The sequence below is a fragment of the Chionomys nivalis genome, chromosome 18, assembly GCF_950005125.1.
Source record: "Chionomys nivalis chromosome 18, mChiNiv1.1, whole genome shotgun sequence".
Taxonomy (NCBI): Eukaryota; Metazoa; Chordata; class Mammalia; order Rodentia; family Cricetidae; genus Chionomys; species Chionomys nivalis.
Window position 1 is genome coordinate 60595709 of NC_080103.1, and position 27524 is coordinate 60623232.

General features: G+C 43.9%; 1 protein-coding gene across 3 annotated transcripts in view; it reads left to right on the forward strand.

Annotated features, from left to right (window-relative positions):
• The first annotated feature begins 11047 nt into the window (after window positions 1-11047).
• Erich3 (glutamate rich 3) overlaps window positions 11048-27524 on the forward strand; it is a 91965-nt gene continuing 75488 nt past the window's right edge. For 2 of the 3 annotated variants that reach the window (XM_057793947.1, XM_057793948.1), the window contains exon 1: window positions 11049-11461. In XM_057793947.1, coding sequence (XP_057649930.1) covers window positions 11439-11461 — 23 coding nt within the window. In that variant the 5' untranslated portion in view covers window positions 11049-11438. Of the gene's footprint in view, window positions 11462-27524 lie in introns of all 3 variants that reach the window. The other variant, XM_057793949.1, reaches the window with a different exon arrangement.

The window sequence follows — 27524 nt, forward strand, 5'->3', positions numbered from 1 at the left end:
TTCCTGTGTGGTGAGGGATGGGTGGGGCTGTTCTCTAAGTTTGTCTGCTTTTGAGCATTAGGCATTCAGCAAAGGGTGTCATGAGAGAAAAGACCTGTGTACTAGCTGGTTTGTGTGTCAGTTTGACACAAGCTGGAGTCATCAGAGGAAGGAGCCTTAACTGAGGAAATGCCTCCATGAGATCCAGCTGTCAGACATTTTCTCAATTAGAGATCAGTGGGGGAGGGAGGGCCCAGCCCATGGTGAGCAGTGGCATCCCTGGGCTGCTCCTCCTGGGCTTTAGAAGAAGGTGGGCTGGGCAAACTATGTGAAGCAAGTCAGCAAGCAACTCCCCTCCATGGCTTCTGCATCAGCCCCTGCCTCTGGGATCCTGCCCTGTCTGAGTCCCTGTCCTGATTCCGTTGGTGATGAACAGCAAAGCTGAAGTGGAAGCCTCGTAAACCCTCCCCAACTTCCTTCTGGTCACGGTGTTTTGTTGCAGCAATAGAAACCCCAACTAAGACAACACATGAGTTCGCTTTGTTTTTAAAATGCTGCATCAGTGTAAGGTCCGTTAGAGAAGTCATCACAAATAAAAACAGACCCTCAAAGAACAGCAGCATTTATTTGAGAATAACACTGCAAAGGGAATCCACATGCCATAGTGAACTGTGGGCACATTGAAAAAGTTGAGGGTTGAAACTCAGATTATTTTGTTTTTGCGGTTATTTTTTTCTAGTTCTTGCCATTTCCTCCTCCCTCCCTCCCTCCCTCCTTCCTTCCCTAGTCCCTCCCTCCCTCCCTCCCTCCTTCCTTCCCTAGTCCCTCCCTCCCTCCCTTCCTCCTTCTTCCCTCCCTCCCTCCCTTCCTCCTTCTTCCCTCCCTCCTTCCCTCCTTCCTTCCTTGGCAGGGTCTGATATAGCCCAGGCTAGCCTCAAACTCACAATGCAGCTGGGATGACCTTGAACTTCTCATCCTCTGACTTTGTCTCCACCTCTCAAGTGCTGGGTTCTGGTTGTCTCTCCACACAGTCTGGCCCCTGCAATACTGGTGATTAAACCCGGGACTTCGAGCATGCCAGGACAACCACTGTACCAACAGGGGTATCTCCAGTACAAAGGAAAGCTTTAAAAATGAAACAGAGGCGGGATCATCAGATGCTATGACACAGTAACCCCGACCAAATGGTTAACTGCAGGATCCCCTCAGGCTGAGGTGGAACTGAGAACTGCTGGGCAGATGCCCTGTAGAAGGACATTTGATATAAGGCTGTGGTGGCTTCTCTGTGGGCTGTGGTCCTGGCAGTCTTTCCTGGTGGTTTCCGTCAGGCAGTTGTGTGCAAGAGCCCTTGCTTTGCAAGTTCCTGGGTTTGCTCACCTTATGTTGCTAGAGATGGCAGGAGCATCTCTGCTCTGATTCTGACAGCTCTCACATTATTTTTGTACACAAGAATACGGGAACCTCCGATTGCTCATCAGTCACGTCACATGGGCAGTGCTCGGCACTTCACATAAAAATCAAGAGCCCGGTGCCAGTGGATACATCTACATGACACTCCTCCTCCTAAAGCTCAGGGGACATTACAGAAGAGGTGGCAGAAAGATTGTAAGAGCCAGAGAATCTGGGACTTTGCTACAAGATTGTGTCTCCTAGGAACACCTAAACTACACCCGTAATGTCTTACCCCTTGACTACCCAAACATAAGTAGAACAAGATCTACACTAATGGAGGCCAGAGTAGATGTGCAAATGTCACCAGCCTCAGCCTTACACAAAGAACTATAGGCAAACGAGAAAAGTGGATCCGAGAGCCTGGGCACTGCGGACCCACAGACTCCCAGTGGAGCCTCTTGGAGATAGCCAGTGATCTTTCATCAGATGAATACTTAGGTCTTTTAGGTATGAGCACACAAGACTTTCCATTTTTAACTTAATGACCTCATCTATTGAAGGGGCGCTCCAGTTTTGGAAGACAGCCCTGCCTTAATACGTAAATGCTTCCTGAGAAAATGGAAATCAAAGTGTGTGTTGGGCAAGGGCAATGATCTGTATTCTAAGGTTACTTCAGTAGATGCACAGATCTGTAAGTTTCACTGTGTTTTTGTAATTTGCATTTAAGAAATAAGTGCACTTGGCCTGGCAACGTGTGTGGTTTGGCATGCACACACTCTGGCATGCATGGCTTCCAAGACCGAAGTTACTCTAACTTCACATTGACTGGGTAAAAAGAGAGGAAAATAAAACAGCAAAAGACAAAAGATCCAAATTTTATTCAGTTTAAGTTGATAGAAGAGAATTTAGCAGAAGTCCATTTCTTTGATTCCTCCATAACATTTTTCTTCCATTCATATTTGGCATTTTATATAGGTTATATGTGAAGTGTTTGCTAATAAAAGAAGCCAAACAGTGTAGGAAATTAGGCTTTGTAACCCCTCCCCCACACTGTTGAAGTTTGGATCCGAAGGCAAACACGGTGAGGATATTAGAAACCCACGTAAGGAGCTGCGACTTTTATAGATCGTCTTACGCTCTTCTTCAAGCATTCGTTATCTTTTTTCCTTGAACGGGCTCCGTGTCCTGCTTCTAAAATGCTGGCCAAACGTCCTGTCCAGGGCTATGAGCAGCCTTGTGCCCCAACAAGATGACCAGCGCTGCTGTTTGACGTTCTGTCTGGAGCAGAATTAATTTTCTCCCCGGAGGTCATGATGATGAACGAAACCTCACGAGCACAGCCGACGGTGGGGCCACATTGGCATTTTATCTGTAATCAGAGGCTTCATCATCACAGATCCTGTCAGCTACCCCCAAATAAGTTGGCTTTATTAATACAGGTTGTTCCTTCTTGTTGCATAATGAGCGCCAGTATGGGTAGCTGCTCAAAGACCCAGCACAAAGAAAAGCCGATCATCCGTCATTACAGAAGGCAGGGGAATCGGATGGGGCTTTTAACTCCAAGCCACTGATGGAAATTTTTGGTTGCTTGCCTGAGTTGCCTGGAGCAACAGAAAACATCACCTTAGTTTTATTCAGGCTAATTGCCAGCCCGTGCATTGGTCCTAAATTTGAGGAATGATTGACAGCCCGATACATAGCTTCAAGTTCACAGTCATTAGCACACAGTCACTCAGGTCTAGTCTGCCCCAAAGATGTGTATGGAAACCAGCCACCCACTGAGCCCAAACAGCACTGGAGGGAAGCAATACATCCTTCCTTAGGGGTCCAAGCTTTCTTCCTGCACTGGCCACGTCTGCACAGAACAAGGCCTGTTTGTGACCCTGTTCGACATGCATTTGTGTGCAGCGGCAGTTCAGACTAGATGCTGTCTGTTCTGACTCGGCCAGTTAAAATAGACGTAGTCACAGGACTGGCTCTCTTTGTTGATGGATTCCTGGAGTAACCAAGTGTGTTGAGCATTGACTAGGTTAAAAATAGTAGCATGTAAGCCTACGGGTTGCTTCTCGTGTTTCTTTTCATTTTAGAAAGATTGACACTTGCTCTGTGACTTCTTTGTCATTTTAAGGGTCACACATACTTGCAGAATTGGTGTCTGTAAGGTCTAGATAGTATTTTCCTCTTTCCCTTTAAAGCATAAACCTTTATTCTTTCTCTATTGCACTTTTGAGCTGTAGTCCTCACGCAGTGAAACACAATTATTTTGTGCCTGTCATCTTTTTGGTTCTTCAAATGCTTTGTTGTGCAATTAAACTTGGACTAAAATTAAAATCCCCATAAACCAGCTGTCAGAGGTTGCATCTGCAAACAAGGCGGATGTCAAAGGTGACATCTTTGTCAGGAAAATGCATTGCAGTTATATAGCAGACTTTTCCCTGGGAACTCGTGGGTCTCAGCTCCTCCCCCAGAGTGGCTTTCCTCCTTCTGGATCCTGAGAGTCTTCCTGTGCCCTTTAGGGAAAATGTCCTCCCGACACAGGGTCCTGCTTTCTGAGGAACGCTTCTCCCAGTCTTGCCTCTCAGAGCATTGCATGCAGGGATGTCACGCTAACCAACCTTCTCATGCCTTTCCCACAACTGATTTGTCCATATTTTTCTTCATCTTCCATCATCCAGTATTTACCTGCTTGTCCCACATGGGGACACAGGACAAGCATGGGGTTCACCCATCTCCTTCCCTGTTTGCACAGTAGAGTTCTGTCACGTGACTTTTCAAACTAGAGCCCAGTGGAAAAAAATTCTGACCAAGGATATTTTTGTTCGCCCTGCATAGTGTTCTAAAAATTAGAGAATTTCACCCAAACCATCTGGATTTTCAGCTTCTTTGGAAAAACGAGAAGATGCGTTCGTCTCAGAAGGCATTTCTAGAAGATGCTAGCTGAGCTGAGCAGCAGCCGACCTTGACAGGCGGTGTTGTAGGACTAAGCCCTCCAGTGCGGTCTATTCTTCCCGCTCTGGGCTTTTGACTTCTGGTTTAAAACCGCAAGGAAGAAGAAGAGCTTTCTAGATCAGAACTGCCTCTCACAGCAGAGTTCTTCCAGAGATCGCAACACTGGCGGAACAAACAAAACTCTCAAGGCAGGTCCTCTACTGGCCTGTAGGCTTCCTGCGTCTTTCTGCTTCGGCATGTAGAGCCGGACAGAAGCATCCAGGTGTGCAGACGGAAGATGGGGATGGAACACACAGCCTCCTTCCCGTGTGGCTATTATGAGTCTGTAACAGGTGCCATCAGGCTGATGAAAAACAAGGAGACAGTTGTACAGCCGAGGTACCTGTCAGGATGCCACAGACAGTTGCTGCAACACAGAATGACTTCATTTTCACTTCCCGGGACAAACATTTATCAAGAGAACGGAGACTTAGCCAGATATCTTGATATCTTATGTGTAAAAATAATTTCTTCTTAAGCTGAATTGGAAGCAGTTTTCTTCAAAGGCAGCCATCACTGGCTGAATTTGCCATGCCCTGGCTAGGATCTCACTTTGTTTTCTCAGCTGACCAATCATTAACCCTTTCAAGCCTGACTGATTGCAAATGCGCCGTGAACATAATACCTACTCAGAGCTACTAAGAACTAAATGAGATATGCGTGGGTGGTTGGCACAGAGGAGGTATCAGGGCTCTAGGACTTGCCTTCTCTGGGGACTTCCCATTCGTATCTTGCTTACCTCCAACTACCCTGCAGGGGGCAGTGTAACACCGGGACTGACGGCCGAGAAAGGTGGTGTCTCTTCTTAGAAATGAGTGACTTCAGGCAAAGAGCTCCAATTCACCGCTTCTCAGAATCATTCTCTGTAAAAGAGTTGAAAATGATAGCATTTGAGTTTAAGATGAGACCTGACATTTAAAGCATTTGGCACAGATCCTGGCCCACAGTGTGTGCCCAGCATTGTTTTTAAGGGTCATTACTACCACCCCTCGTAGTGCCTTGGCAGTAGAATTTATTCGCTTTGATGGCAAGGCCCATGAGCGTCCCCCAGAAATCTGGACAGTGTCCCTTTGAAACCCCCTTACCGCTGCCCTTGTTCTGTTGCTGACGGAAGGCCTTCAGCTTAGTCAGCCTGAGAATAAAGAGTGGATTTCCAGCAGGGGAGGTCGAAGGAGGGATGGCCACAGAATTCCCTGCTAACTCTGGTCTCTTGAACCTACAGTCTCCCGCTGACTCCTTTGAGGTAGATCATCCCCCAAATTCTAGGTGTCTGGGCTCCAACCTCCAAAATAACAGCCGACTTGGATCCTTTCTATTTGGACCATCAACCCTTCCTCTAAAGAGCTGATTGGAGAGGGGTGGCCCTCCATGCAGGAGGATCCTAGTCATTCTCCTGTCGGTCTCTACAATGTTGCTCTGGCTCCTACGTCCACCACCATCTGCGCCTCCTGCTTTGGCTTCCGGGTTCTTCTGGCTTGTGAGGACTAAGCTGCAAGATTGAGGAGAGCTATTTCCAGCTCACATGACTTATATTTGAGACCTGGAATGCAATATTAGATAATAGCCCTTAAAACCCAGCATGCATTGGTCTGATGTTAGACTTAGGTAGCACCACAAGTCTGATGCTCTGGGGAAACAAGACTATTTTTATTAAAGAACAACAAGAAATGTCTTCATGCAGGAAAGACAAATTTAGCAAATTTTGATGCTGTGTTTATTAAGGGAGGACATTTGTGTCATGATGGAACTGGCTAGCAGCATCATGGAATCTGGGACATCCTTCAAGCAGCCCTGTGCAGGCTTGGCTTGGTTATACATCTTAATTCCAGCTCAGACCCACAGAATGAGAGAAGCTGACTTACACCCCAGTCTAAGCTTAGAGACTTGATAGTTGCTGGAGAAGAGGTAATTACAGTTCACAAGCCAAGTAACCTGGGGTTCTGGTGGCCAAGTCCAGAAGTGGAGGGGAGTCCTACTCCAGAAGAGAAAGGTTGCCAGTCATCTTCATGTGTCTTTTCCTTTTCCATTTTGTCTGAATCCCAATGTGACTTGACGGTGCTGACTACAGTGAATTTGGTCTCCATCAACTGTTGTGCCATTCCCTCTGGGAACACAGATGTGCCCAGAGAGAGAGCCTCACCTGTCATCTGGAAGTCCACCCAGTACAGCTGACACCTATGACTGACCATTACACCACGGTAAACAGTGTAGTTGGGAAGTGACATCATTATATGTGGAGGGTGTGTAGCCAGACTTTCTTTGTACAGCCAGCTCCCAAATAGTGACATGGAGACTTCTTATTAAGTGTGAAAGCTTGACCTTAACTTAGGCTTGTTACCAACTAGCTCTTATAACTTAAATTAGCATGTTTATATTAATCTATGTTCCACCACATGGCTTGTTAGCTCTCCTCCCTATAGTTTCACTTCTTGTGTGACCTGCTGGTGAATCACCCCTACACCCCTGCACACCTCAGATTTATCCCAGAGTTCCTATCTCTGCCCAGAAGCTCCTCTTCTCCCTAGCTATTGGCTGTTCAGCTCTTTATTAAACCAATCGGAAGATGCATTGACAGAGATACATCTTCACAGTGTACAAAACGAGTATCCCACACAGCAGAGGTGTGTGGCTGGTGAGTGATGGATATGGGTGTGACAGAAATGCAAGAAGGTACATCAGTATGGCGCTTTAGCTTCTCTCTCTCTCTCTCTCTCTCTCTCTCTCTCTCTCTCTGTGTGTGTGTGTGTGCGCGCTCATGTGTGTGCAGGTACATCTACACTGGCGTTTGTGTCTGTGTGCTCATGTGTGTGGAAGCCAAGGGACAACCTGGGTACCAACTTCAACAATGCCATCCATCTTCCTTGAGAAAGGGTATCTAACTGACCTGGAATTTACCAGCAAAGGTGAGACTAGCAGTCAGTGAGCTCCAGCAATCCTCCTGCCTCCTTCTCCTCAGGGCTGGAATTGCAAAGGTGTACACTATGCCCAACATCTTTTCATGTGAGTTCTGTGAACCCAGTTCAGGTCTTCATGCCTGAGAAACAAGCGTGTTGCTGGCTTAAGCATCTCCCTAGACTCTCATTTGCTTTTTCAGAGATTACTAAGGGAGGGAATCTGTGATGGGTGCTGGGAGAAAAAACAAAACAGTGAGGAACAAAACTTCTCTCAAGGCCCTTGAATAAGCTGCCTTATTGATTGCCAAGTTGACATAGGCCAGAGGCAACTTTCTTAGAAAACATTCTGCGTGGATGTGTGAAAGAAGTGTGAGTATTCCACGTTGTGTGCAGCATGGGTCACTGTAAAAAGCCACTCCACTCTACCTTCATGCATGGGGGAGACAAGGGTATGCCTGGAAAATGGGTGTGGTTCCCCTCAGGAGAGCTTCTCAGATACTGTAAATTTCATATAATCATCAATTATCTTATATGACTATTAAGAAACCCTCCATCATTCTTATTTGATGACTGAAAAAGAGCAATCAGGCGTTGGGCTAGCACTAGTTAGAAAGCCACAGTCCTCTTCTAGGATGGCCACTGAGAACTAGACCCATCAGGGAATGCAGAGCTCACTTGCCTCGCAGCATGCCTCTGCCTCTGCCTTTGCTGTGCCCTCGGTGCATGACCCTAGCTCCTAGTCCACAAATCTGTCCTCAAAGCAGAAACATCTGCACGTTTTCTGGTGTCACTGGGCACATCTGGGGGCTTGTTTTGCAAGAAAACAAAAATGACCCTGGTGACTATTTGGTCCTGAAATGATTTTAATTTAGTTTTTTTTTCTTTATTCCCTTACCCTTTCTCCACAACAGAAATTAACATAAACATTCATTCCTTCTGGCTAAATTCCCAATGCACTTCTTCACAGTGAGCATTTTCTGAAGTGAAAATTAGGGGCTTCCTTGCAGTTCTGCTCAGGAATGTGAAACCATGCAGCTCACAGGGGTGGGGAACTCAGGCCCATTTTAAAATTAATTCGTGCTGGGAAGGATGCCTGCCAGAGGATCCTTTCTGCAGAAAATCCAAGCATGTGGGTGATGTGTATTATTCTCCTTTCTCATCCTATCATCGACGCAGTATCATTTGGTATAGGAAGAAATTTATTGGCACTGGCCCCTGTGGAGGACCGCACTCTCTATGCCATCCCTAAGTTCGCTAGAACCTGGGGTGAGTAGCAAGGTCTTTTTCTAGCCCTCCACCTCTTCATCTTCAGCCTTTTATGTAGCAGAATCTAGAATCTAATGATGATGAATAAATTGGCAAGCTCATAGAAACACTGCAGTCCAGTTTGGTGGGGAAGGAGCAGACTTCTGCCTGTCTCTAGTTCTAGCCATCTGGTTCCCAAAACAGCCTTGGGTCCTTCAGACTGATGATCTAAGCTGGATCTAGGTGAGTCTGTTTGTCTGTCTGTCTGTCTGTCTGTCTGTCTGTCTGTCTATCTATCTATCTATCTATCTATCTATCTATCTATCTATCTATCATCTATCTATCTATCATCTATCTATCTACCTACCTATCATCTACCTGCCTGTAATCTAGCTACCTACCATCTTATTATCCATTGTCTTAGGGAAACACCATGATCAAAGGTTTTTTGGGGAGGGAAGAAAGGGTTTATTTTGCTCACAGTTCTATATAACAGCTCATCATCAAAAACAGCAAAGTCAAGAACCTGGAAGCAGGAGCTGATGCAGAGGCCGTGGAGGAGTACTACTTACTGGCTTTCTCCTCACGGCTTTCTCAGTCTTCTTTCTTTATAGAACCCAAACCCGCCAGCTGAGGTCTAGTCCCACCCACAATGGGCTGAGCCCTCCAGCATTGATCACTGATTAAGAAAATGCCTTACAACTGGGTCTCATGGAAGCATTTTCTCAATTGGAGCTCTCTCCCCTCTGATGAATCTGGTTGGCATAAAGCTTGTCAGCTAGCTATGTCAACTCAAGTCAAGAAAGCCTGCCAGTAATCTATGCATAATCTATCAATCATTAATCTTTCTACCACCTATATATCATCTGCAGGTCATCCATTTGTCTATTCACCTATCTGTCTACCCAGTTCTACTCTTGGGATATCTTCCATATCTAAGGTCTGATAACTGAGATTTTGCATAATTTAAATTCTGCAACAATTTACGGGAGCTACAGGGAGAAGAAAATCACACTATAATGATTTAAATTCCATTTTTTTTTGCATCAGTTACATCTCAGTTTGAATCTTAGTTTCTCCACTTAGAGACCAATGTAGACTTTGGGAATAACAGTCAACTTCATTGTGTCTCTGCTTAGGCAGAAGGGACAAACTCAGTGCACCCTGCAGCTTGGAAGAGAGTTCCTTTCCCTGATTTTGGCTCCAAAGTTTTGTCAAATTGCTTTGTTGCTTCTGAAAGCACAGAAAAATAAATATGCAAAACAGAAGATCCAAGCCTCAACCAGAAGGGAAGGTGCTCAGGTGTGTTCAGGCATGTTTGTATGTTGTGTGTGTGTGGGGGTGGGGCAGGAGAGGAAGGGAGAAAACAGCTGGGCTCCGTGGGGCTTGAATGTGTAATATCTCCAATACATACGCACACATGCACACACACACGTGTGCACCAGGTTCCCAACTGGTGGGGTTGTTTCTGGAGGCTGTGGAGTCTCTAGGAGCTTAGAATGGGGGGGGGGGGTGTCATTGCATATGCCTTTGAAAGGGCCGGCTGAGGCTCAATTCTCTGCTTCCTGATTTGCTTACATGTAGAAAGCACAGCAGCAGGACATGGCTGTACAGACCAGCCTACTGCTACACCAGCTCACAGTGGCAGGTTGACACCCCCCCCACACACACACCCAGAACAGTAGTGAACGATCAGCCCCTCTTTCCTCCGGTTGTTTTGTAGCAGTTTTTCTGACATCACCAAGGAAAGTCCTCCATACGGGGCTCATCAACAAACCTGAGGATGTTGAAGAAGGCGGTGTTCAAACTGGGTAGCAAAGGATGCGCAGAAGCTGTCCAGGTGGTCAAGGGTGGGATAACATTCTCATATGAGAAGGACGGTGAAAGATTTGGATTTTGCTAAATTTAAAGGCCTTCAGGTGTAGAAAGTGTCAAGGAGACTCTGATGGAAGATGCTGGGGAAGATGCCAAGGAGACTGGTCTCTCATGCAGGTGGACTTTTGTAATATGAGCGAAAAGCAGGGTGCTAATGGAGCAGATGGTGGCTCTCCCGCCTCCCATTGGGAAATAGTGCTAGAAGGGAGACGGAATGGAGACCCCGTGTAGCTCAGCCACCCTTGCTGTGTCCCCACATTACAGAAGTCACTCAGCACGTGATAGCTGACAAAGCAAGGAGACCAGCCACAGGTCATCTCAATTCAGGACCGATGGTCGCTCCAAACACTGCGCTCCCTTTAAACCCGTCTTCTTCCCCTGGGTTTCAACCCACAACCTCCCTAGTCCTTACAGCAACCCTTCCAACCTCTGAACATCTCTGAGCTGCTTGCTGGCGTGGGGACCTGGGACGTGAAGATGGGGACCGCCACGGAGGAAGAAAGCCGATGGCAATGCCTTATAGCTGTAGAAATGTAGAAACAGAAGCTGTGACCGATAAAGAGGAAACTGGCTGGCTCCATCCTGTTGCCCCTGCTCTCCTGCCTGCAGACGCCATCCAGTCAGGGGCCTAGTAGGAAGAAGCTGGGCCAGAAAGGGCTGTGTGTGTGTGTGCGTGTGTATATGTGTGTGTGTTTTCAAGTTTCAGGTGCCTGGGGAACGGTAACTCCAGAGCAACCAAGCGGGGGCCGGCAGGACCTCCTCCCATATCCTTCTATATCACTGGCCAGCGATCAGGTTGGGAGCTGGTTTCTTTCCCAGCTTGTCCAGGCTTGATTCCAGCAACCCTGCTGCTTCTTCCGGTGCTGGGTGCTCGCCTTTCCTCCTCTCTTAGCAACCAGGAGTCTGTGGACGCCACCAAGCAGCAACTGGGAGGCTGCAGGGAGCCCGAGCGAGGAAGGGAGGCACCCAGCCCAGCCCAGGTGCTCTGAGCCCCACCGCTGCAGAGCAAAGCCGCCGCTAGCCGCATCTGCGCCTGCAGCGGGGTCCAAAAGGGATTCAGCAAAAATGAGCCATTCTCACCCCGCTGGGTAAGTGACAACTGGAGCTTTGCCTTGCCGAGACAGGTGTCAGCTCCAGCCTGCGGCCCTCCTCCTCCCTCTTGCTGCGGAGCTCAGGGGCGACAGAGAGCGAGGGAGGGTGGGCTGAGCGAGAGGGAAACATGCTGATTCTAGGTTGCAAGAGGATGGCAGAAATCCCAAGCGTCCTATCTCCTCCCTGCCCATCCTCGCTTCTTCATAATGTTCCCCTCTCTTGAAATTCTCAGCCTGGAAAGACGGGGAAAATGGATGTGAAAACCGCTTACAGTAAGCAGGGATAGACGTCAACGCCAACCGGGATGCAGATCCCTCAATGTGGAACACAAGCGTTTAAATGCTAAAGCAGAAGTTACCAAAATACGCGTTTGTGGGGGAGATTTGAGGCGGAGATAAATTTTTCTCCATGGCTTCTCTGTGTCTTGTAAACAAAGGAGAGGTTGTTTTTACGCCCAGGGTCTCCCTGTAGGAGGGAGAGACCCCATATGTCAGAACTGTGTCTTCCCAGTCACAGAAGCACCCTGAGGGTTCTTTAGAACCACCTGGACCCAGGAACGTGGTGGATATGGGAAAGCAAGAGATCAGGGAGTGAGGTGCCCACGCACCCACATATGGTCTCCTGGGGATAAGGCAACCCTTCCGAAGGCCTATTAGCAACATTCAATGCATTGCACAACAGTCTTTGTTGGTTATTTCACACTCCAACAAGGTCCCCGTTATTTGTGCCTTCTGAATTAAGCGTGCGATACATACACACCCATTTTTATTACCACATTACTATTAAACAGATTGCTCCCTTCCCGCTTCGGTTTTGCGATTAGGTTGAAGCTTTTCAGCTGCATTTATTACACATGTCAAAGAACAGCCGGTTGGCAGAAGACCCTCTATTTAGGATCGCTGGGAGATGGTGGCGTCTGAGAGACCATGTTCCTTATTGCTCTTAGGTCTACAACCAAACTTGAAGATTTCACTTTTTAATGCGTTCTCTGAATGAAGGGACAAGCACCAGTAATGTGTGAACAATCCAAAAATGTCCTGTGGGAAGTTAGCTCCAGAACATTCTAGAAACCAAGGGCATTGTGGTAAATTGAATTTCAGAGCTTTAATGTTTGGCTGCTGAGATCCTGAGCAATTGTCCCGTGGGATGGGGCTGATATGTGTTCTGCAGATGCACTTGGCTCTTTGTCTGAATTCAGGAAGATGAATGTGTCAGTCACGGTCCTTTCCTATGCTTGTCAAGTCCTTGGCTAGGCTCGCATCTGATTAATCCATTTATTCATCTATGTGAAAATGCAGACAAACCTGTAGCTGCTTATTAAATTGCGCTGAAATTAAAATTTCAGAAACTGAAGTCCAATTTCTCTGAAGCTCCAGGAGTTCTGAGCACATGGAGAAAGGGGCCCTAATGGAAGTGGGGGCTGTGTGGTAGAGGTTATGTGGGAATACAACAACATCTATCGTGCCCTAAAATGCAAAGTTTCTTGAACTATCAGCCCCATGCCTTATATGCTTTATCTCCCTGTATCTGGGACCGTTCAGGCTTAGGTGAAGCTCAGCAATGGTCACAAAAGAAAACCGTGTTAGGGCTGCTTCTTGGTACTTCCATATAGCCAGAGTCCTTTCTGAGGTATACATGACTATCTCATTCGAAGGCTCTCATGACTGCCATTTCCACAGACAATGCAGTTTAGGACGGAGAAGTAGCTAACAGTGGTACAGCTTGGAAGGGCGAGGGCTGAAACACAGGGCCAGCATCTCCAGTCCACTCGTGTCCTTCATCACTCCGTTCCACAGTCTAACAGGCATGACCGCGAATGTCGAGAAATTCCATCCAGGATGGATCAGCATCTGAAGGATCACAGTCATAGGGATCAAGTGTTTTGATATATGATGTCAATAGTTTTGTAGCAGTGCCTAGTACATGTGTAAATGTGTTTTGTTTAGCTCATAAAAATAAATGTATGTTGAGTACAGGCCATACACTTAAATACCAGCACTTGGGAAGCAAAGGTAGGCAGATCTCTGTGATTTCAAGACCAACCTAGTCTATACAGTGAGCTCCAGGCCAGCCATGGCTACACAGTGAGACCCTGAAACTCTGTTTCAAGACAAGGCAATAAACAAACAAACAAATAAATGGAAACAGTGAACAGAAACATATTTAGTGTACATGCCTTAAAATTTGCCCAGTAGCAAAAGCATCCTAAATTGCTCAAGTCTCCCCCTCGAATAAAGGGAGTAATAATTTCTCCTGCCTGTTACCATTTGGAAATAATAAAAGTTTGAGTAGCAAATAAAAGGTTTCATCAAAGCTGAGAAGTCTTCTCCATCATTACTGAGGCACTTTGTACTTATTACATTTTAAAGATAAAGTGGTCATAAAGTTAAGTTTTACAACAAAGATTGTAAGTCTGAAATTTCCCCAGTCAGTGAGTGGTGTCTGGTGCCTTTTCTTGGCCTCATCTTTGCTCTGAGTTACTTGCCTACTTAATTATACCATGAAAACACAGACTATAAAAATCACACAGGCCCCACGCTGGCTTCATTCAGATGGAGTTTGGGAGTAAATAAAACCGATCCTGAAACATCTTTCAAAGACAACAGAGACTTCACGTCTCAACTGCCTCTCCATTTGAAACCTGATTGCCAGTACCACAGTCCCTAAGGGAAGTGGTTTAGACTGGACGGCTTTATTTCATGGCCCCTCCACTTTGCTCGGTCCTACCCATTTGCTGTTTGTGTTGGTGGGTTGGGCACCATGCCTCAAGGTGGAATAGGAATCTTAAATCCCGTCACCATGGATGAGAATAAAAGAATATAGCTCTTCATGTGCATCAGTCAATTCATGCAAATTGGGCTCTCTGTGTGAGGGGTCCACTTGACTTAAAATAGCATCGAAGATACATCTTTGAGCAAAAAGGGGAGGGAGTTTATACCCATGACAAGGGCAGCCAATGTATGTGCTTCAGCGCAGTTCTGTCTGATAGTTCCAGAGAGCCAACACGCTGCCCTCTGTGCATTTCCAGAGGTGTGTGTCCTCACAGGTGGTGGTATAATCTACCAGGTGTTCACAATATGTGTGCCCATTACCTCTGAGGGACCTTTGGGGTCTTCCTCTCCATTCTTAACAATGTAGTCCTCTGCAGAAAATAATTATAGTTTGTTGCTCACATCTATCCCCCAAATCATCTCAAGTGCAGAAATATTTGATACTTTAAAATATTTGAATTCAAATTTGGCAGTTTTTCTTAGCCTTGTCAAATGCCTACAGGCTAGCTCTGAGAAGCAGGTTAGCTCCAGGTGGGTTTAACAGACTTACTTGTCTTGGCTTCTCCTGATGTGTCTCAGGTCTTATTCTTTTTAATATAGATACCACCCAGCCTTCGGCTGAACACACCCATTCATGCACACAGATGGGGATGGAGAGGCATTCGTCCTGAAAATGCTAAGTACTTTGAACTCCTTCAGAGATGCTTATCAAAATTACTGCCATCTGTCACCGGAAATGTTCCTGGTTAGCTGTGGATGACGACCCAGTGAGTTCAAGTGCTCTGGATGCAGTGGGCTGGAAGCGATTGGATTTGGAATCAGACTTGTTGCCCAGGATAGAATGTGCTTGTTGTGGCAACATCTAGAATATCCTTCAAAGTGCCTCTTTGCTTTTCTACTTTGCTAAGTTTGATGCTCCCCTACGGGACACTGGATGGCGAGAGCCACCTTCTTTTCATGGAAGTAGAAGGGCCTTCAGCATTTATAGTAGGGCAAGCGTGAGGGCTTAGGAATGAGAATGACTGGACAGACATTTTCCAGAAGGTTCATTTCAAGAAATCCCAGGAGGAAGTTGAGGAGCAGAGCAGGTTTCTATCAGTGGTAGTCTTGCCAAATGTCCTCAGGGAAGCCTGCTATGGTGCTTGCACGCCCTATGAGTGTGTGCATCCAAGTTTGCAAACTGGCTTAGAGAACAGTGGTGCCGTAAGGTCCAACGGTAACTTCTGTTCCCATCCCTTCTCCAAATCTCTGCTTAGGAATGCCGGGAGGTGAGACAGTGTTCTCCAGGTTATTTGGACTAAGAGCAAAATGGGAAAGTACATTTTCTCTGACTGGATTCTTAACTCTTAAGACAGCACCAAATAACCTAAGTCAAGGGGATGTGGAATTTTGGGCCTTCAAGTTTCCAGCAATATTATTTCTAGTGAAAACCTCAAATTCTCTAGTTGGTGCTGAGCCTTCTTCAGTTCATGTCATTGCAGACCAGGATATGTGGAAGAACTGTGGCTCTTCCTCAACAGCTCCCTCACTCCCCAGACAGATCGTAGGAAGACTGCACGTTGTATGGTGATTTCACAGATGCCGAGGGTAAAGGGAAACGCTCACATCTAAGTGGCCCTGAAATCACTCCAACATTTACACTCTTCTGTGAGTGTCTTTGTCATCTTTCTTCAAATTATAAATCCCAAAATGGTATGACTGTGTGCATAATTTACTAAAAATGGCAGAACAGTTGATTAAATAAAACTCTTAACTAGCAAGGAGGTATGTGTGTGTATATATATATATATATATATATATATTTATACTTTCTGTTCAAATACATGATTTAAGGCAAATATATTTGAATACTCACTCATTATTCATTTTGCATAAATGACTACTTTTTCTAACTGCATTGAACAAGAAGGTTGTGCAGTGTCCCCAACATATTTTTACTTTCCTGTTTTCTTCCTTCCCTTGGTGTTTTGTTTTTTTTTTTTTTTATTGTCCAAGTCAAGCACACAAAGAGCTACTGACTAGTGTACTATGGGCAGAACCCATGTTGTGTTTTACAGGTTGAACTATTGTCAAGAATTTGCTCCTTTACCCACATAGTCTGAGTATTCCAACTTCCCACAGGCTGTTGTTTTCTCCACTCTGTTCCCTTTCGGGTCCAGAACGGAGAAACACCCTTCTCTAGCAAGGTCATCACCTCATATAGATTAGAAAATATCCTCAGGCCAAAGTAGTTCAGCCAAGAGTTTTCCTTGTGGATCAATGTGTATTCTTCAGAGAAGAGGGGGGGGGGATTTGACAAGTCAAACAGCATGGTATGAATAATTGTGCTTAACAACGATTCTGTTGGTAATAGGATTTTAGGATTTTAGGTTTCTGGAAAGCTATTGTTGTATCATCACTCATATACTGAGGCACACAGAATAAACATTAACAGTGAACAACACTGGATGGTACACACACACACACACACACACACACAGGGATTCTTTAAGGACTTTCCATTGCCTTATGAGTCCCCTCTGGCCCTTGCTCTTCCCTCTCTATCTCCTTCGTGTGGCTAGCTCTTGGTCTGTGGGAGCTCAAAGTCGCATGGCTTCCTTGTCATCTTCTCTTCCAGCATGGATGGGGTAGGTCAGAGACTTCCTGTGCCCTTCCAGATGCTCGGTAATGGTCACATTCTGTTTGTGAGCATAGAGAATCCAGAACCCAGCTTTCTAGGCGCTCAAGAAAGACATTTTTAATTTCTGGGCAGTAAGTCCATGTTGCCTACACAAACTGGTCTCTGTTCTGGTTATTCCACTGTTATGACATCCCACATCTCAGGTTATGACTGCATTTGGAGACAGATCTTTAAATAAGTAATAAGGTTAAGTGACCACTAGCTGTAAGACTTCCTACAGCATGATATCAATGCAGTGGGTCCTAATCCAACCTGCCTGTGTCCTTACCATAGACAGAGATTAAGACACAGGCACGCATGCACGGAGAGAGCTAGGAACATTACAATGAGGTAGTCCTCTATGAACCAACGAGAGAAGCTGGCATTGCCCTTTCCTGTACGGCCTTTGGGAACCACCGACTCTGTAGACACGTGCCCAAAACTGCAGTGCTGGAAGATAAATGTCTATTTGTAAACCACCTGCCTGGTCTGTGATACGATTTTATGTCAGTCTTAGAGCTAGCCAACCTGTCTGTAACAGCTGATAGCTTTTATTGCCTGGTCCGGAAAAGCTGGAATAAGTCATTATAAGAGATGCAGAGTCACAGAAGACAAATAATTGATTGATTGATGGCAGTATGGTAGTAATGAGTGTCTTACTGCATCTAAATTATATATAATCCCACAGACCGAGTGGGTTAGAAACAACTCAGATGTATTTCATCTGGAGGGTAGGAAGTTCAGCATGGTAGGCTAAGTGTCTAAAAAGGCTCTACTTGTTTATCCACAGATGGTCGCCTTCTGTCTGTGACCATATGCTGTTTGCATATCAGGACCCTTCGGGCGATACTCTTCCTTGCCTTTCTATTATTATTATTATTATTATTATTATTATTATCATTTTATTAGTCTATTCTCATTTTAGAAGAGGGGTTAACTCTCTGCTAAAACTACTGTCACATTGGAGCTTAGGATTCTATTCATAGAGTTGTGTGTGTGGTGTGTGGTGTGTGTGTGTGTGTGTGTGTGTGTATGTAAGTCCATTACATGATGTAGAGGTATTTGAAGGCAGAAGTTCAAAAGGGAGCCAAGATCTAAACCTAGCCAACATGCGAGGGAAATACCAGTGAGAAGAGGTCTTAGGACAGCAGAGCGGTGACCTCTGTTGGTGTGTGCTTATTCAGTTTAGCACTCAAGTGACACCCACCCCTCAGTGCCTGGCTCTGATTGAGATATAAAAATCGATCATTTTAAACTGGTGATCCATTTTTCCGTGACTGTTACTATTTTTCTGCCATAGCTATAAACATTTATAAATTAATGAAAATACTTAGGGCAATATACCGAAGGAAAGGAAGAGCAGCAGGGAACTAAACAGGCAAAAATAAATTGTACAAAGTAGTTATGAAAGAGCGTTACCAACTGTGGGTTTCAAATTGAATCAAATCATGATGTTTTATAGTTGTTGTTAATTTGGCATTCTCTCTGTGCGACAGGCTATCATATTTCATATTTGTGATTATTATGTGGCTTTCATATTGAGCAGTTTCTTCTCCACATCACTTGCTTCGAGATATTTACAGGAATATCATCTCTATTGTTTAGGATCCAATAAAAATAATCTGTGGTAAATTAGAAAAGTAGAATTAGTAGGAACTTCAAATTGTTGGCTACAAGGGATACAAGTGGTTTTTAATTTTCCTCCCTCCACTTCTTTGTTGTTTGAAAATTTTTCTGCTCTGAGATGACATGTACCCGGAAGAGCAAAGCTCCTCAGAAATCCGTGCTCAGAAGGGATCGTGGCCAGCTTTGTTATGTTTTTCCCACTCCTCGTACTTATGATTTACCCGTTTTGACAAAACTATGCTAATTGAAAATTTGTTTCCGGATTGCTTTAAAATTGCACCAGCACAGCATCTGAGTAGCCTTTCCATCTCCTACGTAAATTGCAGGCTTGTGTGGTAAGACCCACATCTCGCCATGTCTCTGGGATTTGCCGTATCTCGGGTATTGGGCTTTGAACTTAGCTCAGTGGTTGCTCTTGGTTACTTTCTGCATGGAAGGGACTCAAGCAGCCCAAGGCAGGAAGATTTTATTCTGGATCACGGTTTAATGCTACAGTCCATCACGGGAGAAGAGATGGCTGCAGCGGCAGGAAGCAGCTGGTCACATAGCATCTGTGGCCAGGAAGTGGACCTGTGCCTGCTGGTGCTGGGCTCGCTTTCTCCTTTCTGTGAGGTCAGCATCCAGCTCCTGGCGCTGCCTCTGTTTAAGGTAGAGCTTCCCTTCCTTAATTAGCTGAATCCCAAACTCCCTCACAGTCACGCCCAGAGATTTGTTTCCATGGTGATTCTAAGTCCCTTCAAGTTAGTTCAAGATCAACCATTACACAAATGAACACTTACTTTGGTTGCAAGAACATAGTCACTCATAATCACTCATTCATTCTGTTTTGGTCCCCAGAGTGTTTCTGTGTGGTAATGCCACATTTAGGAATTATGATGGTCTAGAAACAGTTTGCAAGAATCCATCTGATTCTGGATATTATAAATAATGCTACTATGAGCATAGTTGAACAAATGTCCTTGTAGTATAATTGAGCATCTTTTGGGTATACGCCCAAGAGTGGTATTGCTGGATCTTGAGGTAGGTTGATTCCCAATTTTCTGAGAAATCACTATACTGATTTCTGGAGTAGTTTTATAAGTTTGCATTCCCACCAGCAATGAAGGAGTGTTCATTCCCTTTACTCCACATCCTCTCCAGCATAAGCTATCATTGGTGTATTTGATCTTAGTCATTCTGACAGGTATAAGATAGTATCTCAGAGTTGTTTTGATTTGTATTTCCCTAATGGCTAAGGCTGTTGAACATTTCCTTAAGTGTCTTTTGGTCATTTGAGAGTCTTCTGTTGAGAATTCTCTGTTTAGTTCTGTACCCCATTTTTAAAATTGCTCTTCAACCGAAGAATGGATAAAGAAAACATGGCACATTTACACACTAGAGTACTACTCAGCAGCAAAAAACAATGGCATCTTGAAATTTGCATGCAAATGGATGGAACTAGAAAAAAACATCCTGAGCGAGGTAAACCAGACCCAGAAAGATGAGCATGGTATGTACTCACTCATAAGTGGATACTAGCTGTAAACAAAGTATACTGAGCCTATAGCTCATGATTTAGAGAAGCTAAGTAACAAGGTGAACCCTAAGAAAAACATACATAAATCCACCTAAAAAGGGGAAATAAACAAGATCTCCTGAGAAAATTAGGAGCATGGGGGGTAGGAGAAGGGAGGTTGGGAGGGGACAAAGAGAGGAAAAGAGGATGGGGAGGAGAACTTGAGGGAATGGGATGGTTGAGATGGAGGAAGGACAGAGATGAGAGCAAGGAAAGAGATATTTTGATTGAGGGAGCCATTTTGGGAATAGCAAAAAACCTGGCACTAGAGAAATTCCCAGGAAACCACAAGGATGACCCAAGCTAAGACCTTAAGCAGTAGAGAAGAGGCCTTGCCCTGTAGTTAGATTGATGAATATCTTAAATGTCACCCTACAACTTTCATCTAGCAACTGATGGAAAGAAAGGCAGAGACCCACAGTGGAGCACTGGGCTGAACTCCCAAAAGTCCAGTTGAAGAGAGGGAGGAGTGAAAATATGAGCAAAGAGGTCAAGACCATGATGGGTTCACTCTCTGAAACAGTCTACCTGAGCTAATGAGAGCTCACCTACTCCAGCTGGACAGGGAAGGAACCAGCACAGAATCTCGTTGGAAGACAATGTGTTCTCTCAGAAAGATGACTGAACTGGAAATAATTGAGGTTCTACAAATAGAGCAATGTCTGGTTGCACACACGCAAAGAACAGGGCATGCTCTTGTGTGCCCATAATACTAGGCATAATGAAGGAGACCAAGTCAATGCTTTCACCGGGTTCTAGGAAAACATGTCAGGGAACCTGGCTCTCCAAGCACCAGGAAACAGTAGTTGACTCCAGGCACACTTCCTAAGAGCACGGTGCCAAACTATTCGCTCTTTGAGGGAGAGAGAGGAAGAAAGAGGCTTTCGGTACAGATTCTTCTGAGGAAGATTTTCCTGTTAGTGTTGAAATTTCCATGTGGTAATTGCCTTCTCAGGATGACATTTTCTGTAGGGAGGTTAGTTTTATCTGGATCGCTTATCAGTAGAGAAGGAGGGTCTATGTGCTCAGTGAGCTCCTCTAACAGCCAGGCAGCATTCACCTCCTGCTGAAGAGTAGCTGGGTTCTGCATACATGGTCACCCATTTGACACTCGGACTCTCCAGGGAAGGACAATTTTTATGGTTCTTTTCAGGGAAGGATATGAAGGAGGGAAGAGCTTGTATGTGGTCACCAATCTACTAAATGGATAGGGTAAGTTTAAACCCAGTGGTTGACTCAAGCAGGCGAATTTTGATTGCAAAATGCTAATAATCTTCCCATGTGTTTCCTCTTTGGAACCTCTATGCAGCCAACACAGAAGCCCCTGGTCCTAAGAAATTGGGCCACACTATCTTATAGGGCATCATTTCATTTCCATTTAAAAAAATTTTTTCCTTGAGAGAATATCTTACTCTCTTTTGAGATTTATTTTTATTTTACATGCATGGGGATTTTGCCTGCACATGCATCTGTGCACCGCATGCTTGCAGTGCCCACAGAGGCCAGCAAAGGGTATCAGATATGCTGGGATTGGAGTTACGAATGGGCGTGATCCCCCATGTGGGTGCTGGAACTGAAATCTGGTTCTCTGGAAGAGCAGCCAGTGCTGTTAACTGCCGGGCCATATCTCCAGTCCCACCTGTTTGATTTTAAATAACATACTTTTAATTACGTCAATGTACCACCCCAGTATTCATTGTTTTTGCAGCCTCTCTGCAGGTTAGTCCTTCAGTCGTTCACTTCACTGACTCCACAGGGTCCCTTCTCCAGGATGACCTTACAGAACACACTTCACTACAGTTGTTAAAGCAGAAGGATCCTCAGTCACGGGCTGGCCATCTCCACACACTGATTGAATGCCATGAGATCTTTTATGTAGAGAAAGATAACAGCGCTCTATAGTCAGCTGTGAGAATGAAGTCATAAGATGCATGCTATCTAGAGTGTTTACTGTGTATGCTACACATTTTCAAGTAAGCTCCCCACAAATGCTCCTGATAAACATGATTGCTTTCTCTAACTTCCCTTCCTTTTGTCTTTGCATTAACTACTTCATTATCTTCTCTAACTTTGAGTTCTTTTTTTTTTCCATTAGTGCATAGTTTTAAGTGGTTTCATTTTTTTTCCTGTTTAAAGATCTGGAAAATTTAAAAGGAAAGATATTAGAGCCATATAGCACATCTTACTTGCAGGCACATTGCCATGCAAGGCTTCCTATTGCCTGATCTCTGAGTTCTGCAAAACAGCCTTGCTAGACTCCGGCACAGTTGGAGACCTGGTTGTTAACTAGTCATTTCAAACCACTGTATTAAGGCTATAAATAAAGCAATATTATGGCTCTCTTCTGGATGCATTGTTAGAATGAGCTGGGAGAAATTTTAAATCAATATTTAGCATAATTGCTGAGACCTGGTAGGTTTGGATACAAATGAAACAGAATGAGTGATGTAATATGAGACCTTTGGAATGGTATCGGTTCAATCACCCCCTACGAAGTAGCAGGTTGCAGAGTCTGCTCTGATTTTATTTGGCAAAGAGTTTTCTTATAAAGGGCTGGAAAACAACAAATCTTCATGTCTGTTGTTCTGCACTGGCCTTCCTTCAACTCTCCTTGAAAGGGTGTAGTCCCCCCCCCCCCCGCCTTTCAGGAAACTTTGTTCTGTAAGTGGTTGCGTATGCTCTGTTAAGACACTCAGCACTGCCACGGTGATGACCCACTGGCACATTCTGCATGTTGATAAGCCAGAGGAGCTACAACATGACTGCAACCCTTTTTTCCCCTCCTATGATGCTGTCAGTTATTGCTCTGAAATAATAAAGGAAGGCTATGACCTCCCCTGTGGCTGTTCATAAAGGGATATGAATATGTATCTAAGGATCAGACAATGTATTTTGTTGCTATTGACTGATTAACTCTTTTGCTGGCTAAGAATTTAGTGGGTGGTACGAGGCTTCAGATAAGACACTGTGGAAGCTGTCTTATTCCGAAGGAATCCAAAGTCATTGAGCATATCTATGACCGTTACTCGAGTAGAGGCAGTAAGTCAACAAGTACCTTTCTGGGGCAGTCTTGCTGGCTTTTAACCCTTTCATGTGTGTCTATCAATGGACCACACTCGGTTTTAGAACTTTTAGTATCCTGAATCAAATGACTTTGCTAGCCAGATCCTGGGTGTTCATTTATGTACGCAAATTTTATATGGAAATGGTATCATAGTACTGCCAAATAAATATCTCTTCAGACCTGAAAACAAATTCTCTCTGCTGGAAGTAGGCATTGATGAGCAACAGGGAACGAAGACAGGATTCCCCAGAGCCATGGGGTGAGTGTGGAGGTGGGGGTAGAACTGTGTTTCTTGTTCTCCGCTTGTGTTTATTTCATCAAATTTTGCATTAAGAAGGAAGCAATAGGGATTTCTCTGCTGTAAATAATGGCAGAAAAATTATTGTACCTCTTCAGAGGTGCTGTCTGGTCTCGTGTTTTCTAAATTTTCTAACATTTACATAACAGTCACGAGGCTGACATTGATAGAAAGCTAAATTTTCTAGAGTTATTTTGTTTCACTTACTTGTACCACTCCTGGCTATTTTGTTTGGAGATATTTCATTTTAGGTACATTTACTCTTTTGTGAGGAGTCTCGATGAGTTTCGAACTTAGGCTTGGTTGACAGAGAAACATGACAGGTTTGTTCATGGAGCGGGAATTGCATGTGATCTTGTGAATTTTTGAGTAGACAATGGGTGAAGAATTTGGGTCAAGAGACAGAGCCTTCCTGTCCTTAACTACAAGGTGATGTACAGGCAGACAAGTCAGTCCTGTCTGAGCTTGACTGAACAAGCCTTCCCAACATAAGCCCTTGGTTTGTGAGCTGCGGACACATTCCACTGGCTTGACTTAGAAGCCCATGTGGGCGGCAGAGGTTTGACACAGATCCTCTTTGAACACGATGGAACTCTATAAATTGCAAATTTCATGTCATCTGAAATGCAAATCACCTCTCAACCAAAGTTTTCATCTTTAATAATAAAACTGTGCTTATTCTCCTAAGTCTCACTTGATTTCTATTCTATTCAGTATAAAATAGTGTAATCAGTTTTTCCCGGGTTGACAGGCAACGTGCAGCTTTTCCTTTTATGGTAGTGTAAAGAAATACCTTTCATGATGTTTCCTGATGGAAATGCGGCTGAAAATGCTCGGTGCTTGGCAGCATCCTGGTGTTCTTATGTGAGAGGTTCTGCATGTACGGGCCAGCAGCGTTCCACACACATGTCATGAATCGTGAGGTCTGCTCCCTTGAGTGTATCTCATCACTTTGCATCTGTTCAAACTTCTAATATGCTGGTAATCTGGATTTTCAGGAAATAAAAAGAGCCTTGATTTGTGATATCTGTTAAGTCCTATGGTAAAATGAACCCACCAACTTCAGGCCACCAATACATTGAAAAGAGACTTTTCAGAGGCACAATAAAAAGCCCTCAAAACTCTTAATTGGGTTGATCACCATAGCTGTCAATAACTATCTTGTGTACATCATTACCCGTAGCTCTCCGGTTATATCCGTTTTCCAGAAAACGATACAATTTCACTCATTTTTTCGTTCACCTATAATGAGTCATTTTATGACTTGTCCACTGTTGATACATCTTCACCGAGATGGTAGTGCAGGTACTTCTGCACTGTGCTGACGAGAGTCCCGTGCGCAGGACCCTGCAGGTGGTATAACTGAGCCATGCGGAGGTCCTAGCTGTAGTTTGCAGACCCTCCGCCCTGGTCTCCAGTCCCACCAGCAGTGTGTGAGGGTATCATTTCTTCGGCAGCTTTTCTCGTGGCTTGGTGTCTGCGTGGGTCACGCTTTGTATTTCAATTATTGGCATTTGTACTCCTCTAGCCCTGTCACCTACTTATTGACAGGATTGCTTGTTGTTTTAGAATTTAGTTTTTTGTTCCTTGTGTGTTCTTAATGTTAATTCTCTCATATAACTTGCAAAAATTTCTTCTGTTCTGTCAGCTGTCTCTTCACCAAAGACTGTTATTTTTCCTCTCTAGGTTAGTTGTCCTTCTTGGTCCTATTTTCTTGGCAGTGTGAGTCTTTTTCTGTAGTTCCTGCCTATGTTCATACTTCATGCTATTTCTTTGCACTATTTCAGGTTTGTTAGTTAAGGCCACTGATGTGCTTTGATTTATATCAGGCCAAGAGGCAGGTATTTGCCTTCTTCCTTCCATTTCTGGAGACACGATTTTCTGAGAAGCATTTGTTAAAGAGGCTATTTTTCTCCAAAGAATGATTTTTGACACATTTATGGGAAATCAGTTGTCTCTGCACGGACTTGACTCCAGGCCCTCTGTTCCGTTCACTGGTGTTTGCATCTATTCGTGAGTCAAGACTATGTGCTTTGATTATCCTGGCTCTACAGTATATCTTGAGACAATTTTTTTTTCTTTGTACACAGGGAATAATTGTGCTTCCCACATGGTTCTTACTAGTCTTCAATCTCTTTGGGAAATGTCACTGGAATTCTGATGAGACTCACAAAGAATCTGCCGATCATGTTGGAAATGTGACCATAGCTACCATATTGATTCTGCCAATCTGTGACCATGGGAAGTCTTTGGAACTTCTAGTGTCCCCTTTGATTTCTTTCTTCAGTGTCTTAAAATTGTCTTTGTAGGGGTCTTTTACCTCCTTCATTAGGCTTTTTCTAGGTTATTTTTTTAGCTATTGTGAAGGAGATTTCACTGACTTTTTTCATGTTGAGGTATATATATTGGTATAGATATTGAGATGACTAGGTGATTTTTGTCCTTAATTAATGAGCTATATTGCATTTATTGATTTGTTCATGGTGTACCATGTCCGCAGCCCTGGAAGGATGTTCCCATGGTCGTATGAATGATCTTTTTTTATTATGTGTACCTGGATTCAGTTTGCAAATTTTTTTTGTTGAGGATTGTTATATCCATGTTCATCAGGAAAATCAGTATATTGTTTTCTGTCTTGTGCTCATTCACAGCTTTTCTGTGAGCATAACACTGTTTTCATGATTTTGGAGGTATTTCATACCTTTTTATTTAAAAAATATATTTATTTATCTACTTATTGGTATGTAATGGCATGGTGCACATTTGAAAGGCAGATGGCAAATCTAGGGAGTCTGTCCCTCCTCCCGCCATCGTGGTCCTAGAGCTCGGACTTAGGTTGTGAGAGCCAGTGGCGCCTCCCCCTTGTATTCTATGGAATAGTTTGGGGAACACTATTTCCACTTCTTTAAAGGTCAGGCATGAGTCAATTAAGCCTTAGGTTATTAATTTATTTATTTTAATTACCAGACTTCTTGTTACTGCTTTAGTCTCAATGCTTGCTATTTTAATATTCTAGTTTTTAAATATTTTATTTTAAATATTTAATATTTTAATTTTGAAAATTATTTTTGAATATTTTCACATTTATTTTAAATTTGTTAGACCATTTATGTCTATGAATTTATATATTTCATCTAGATTTTCCAACTTATTGAAATGTGGTTTGCAGAGCATGCCCCAACAATCATCTGAATTTCATTGGTTTCCATTGTGATATCTTATTTTTTATCTCTAGTTGTGTTATTTTGAATCCCCTCTCTCTGGCTAGTTTGAATAAGGGTTTGTTGATTATATTTAGATTTTTGAAGAACCCACTCATTGTTTTATATATTCTTCATATAGTTTTCCATTTTATTAATCTCTGCCATGACCATTATTTCTTTCTACTTAATATTTTTCTGTTCAGTTGTTCTTGATTTCAAAGACCTTGAAATGAACTCATTGAATTACTTGAAAATTCCATAATTTTTTTGTTTATTTTAGCATTTGTGGCTCTAACCTTCTACCTTAGAACCACTTTTATCCTGTGGCAACAGTTCTGATATGTTGTATTTTCACTTTCAATCAAATACAGGAAATTTGGAAGCTTTCCTCTGATTCTTCAATGGTCTATTGTCATCCAGAAGTGTTGCTGCACCTCTCCCTGCTTGTGAACGTCCTGCAGTGTCTTTCTGTCCACTTCATTTAATTTCACTGGAATAAGATGAAAATCAAGAAAGTTTTTAATTGTTTAAATTTTGTTGAAGCTTGCTTTGTACCCTAAGATATATTCTGTTTCCTAGAGTGTGGCCTGAGTTGCAGAAAAATGTATATTCTGAGTGTTGAGGCCGAGAGGGAAGTGCTCAGGGTGGCTGGTCTATAAGGTCATGGAACACTTTGGTTTTATTTTTCTTTTCGTCTGGATAACCTGTCTATAGGTAATGGTAGTCTGTTAAAATCACCCCTGTTATTGTTTTGGGGTCAGTTTGTGCCTTTATATCCAGTAGTTTTATGAAATTGAATGTCAATGCTTGGTACAAATATGTTTAGAATTGTGATATCCTCCAGATAGATCGGTCCCTTTACCGATATGAAGCAACCATCTTG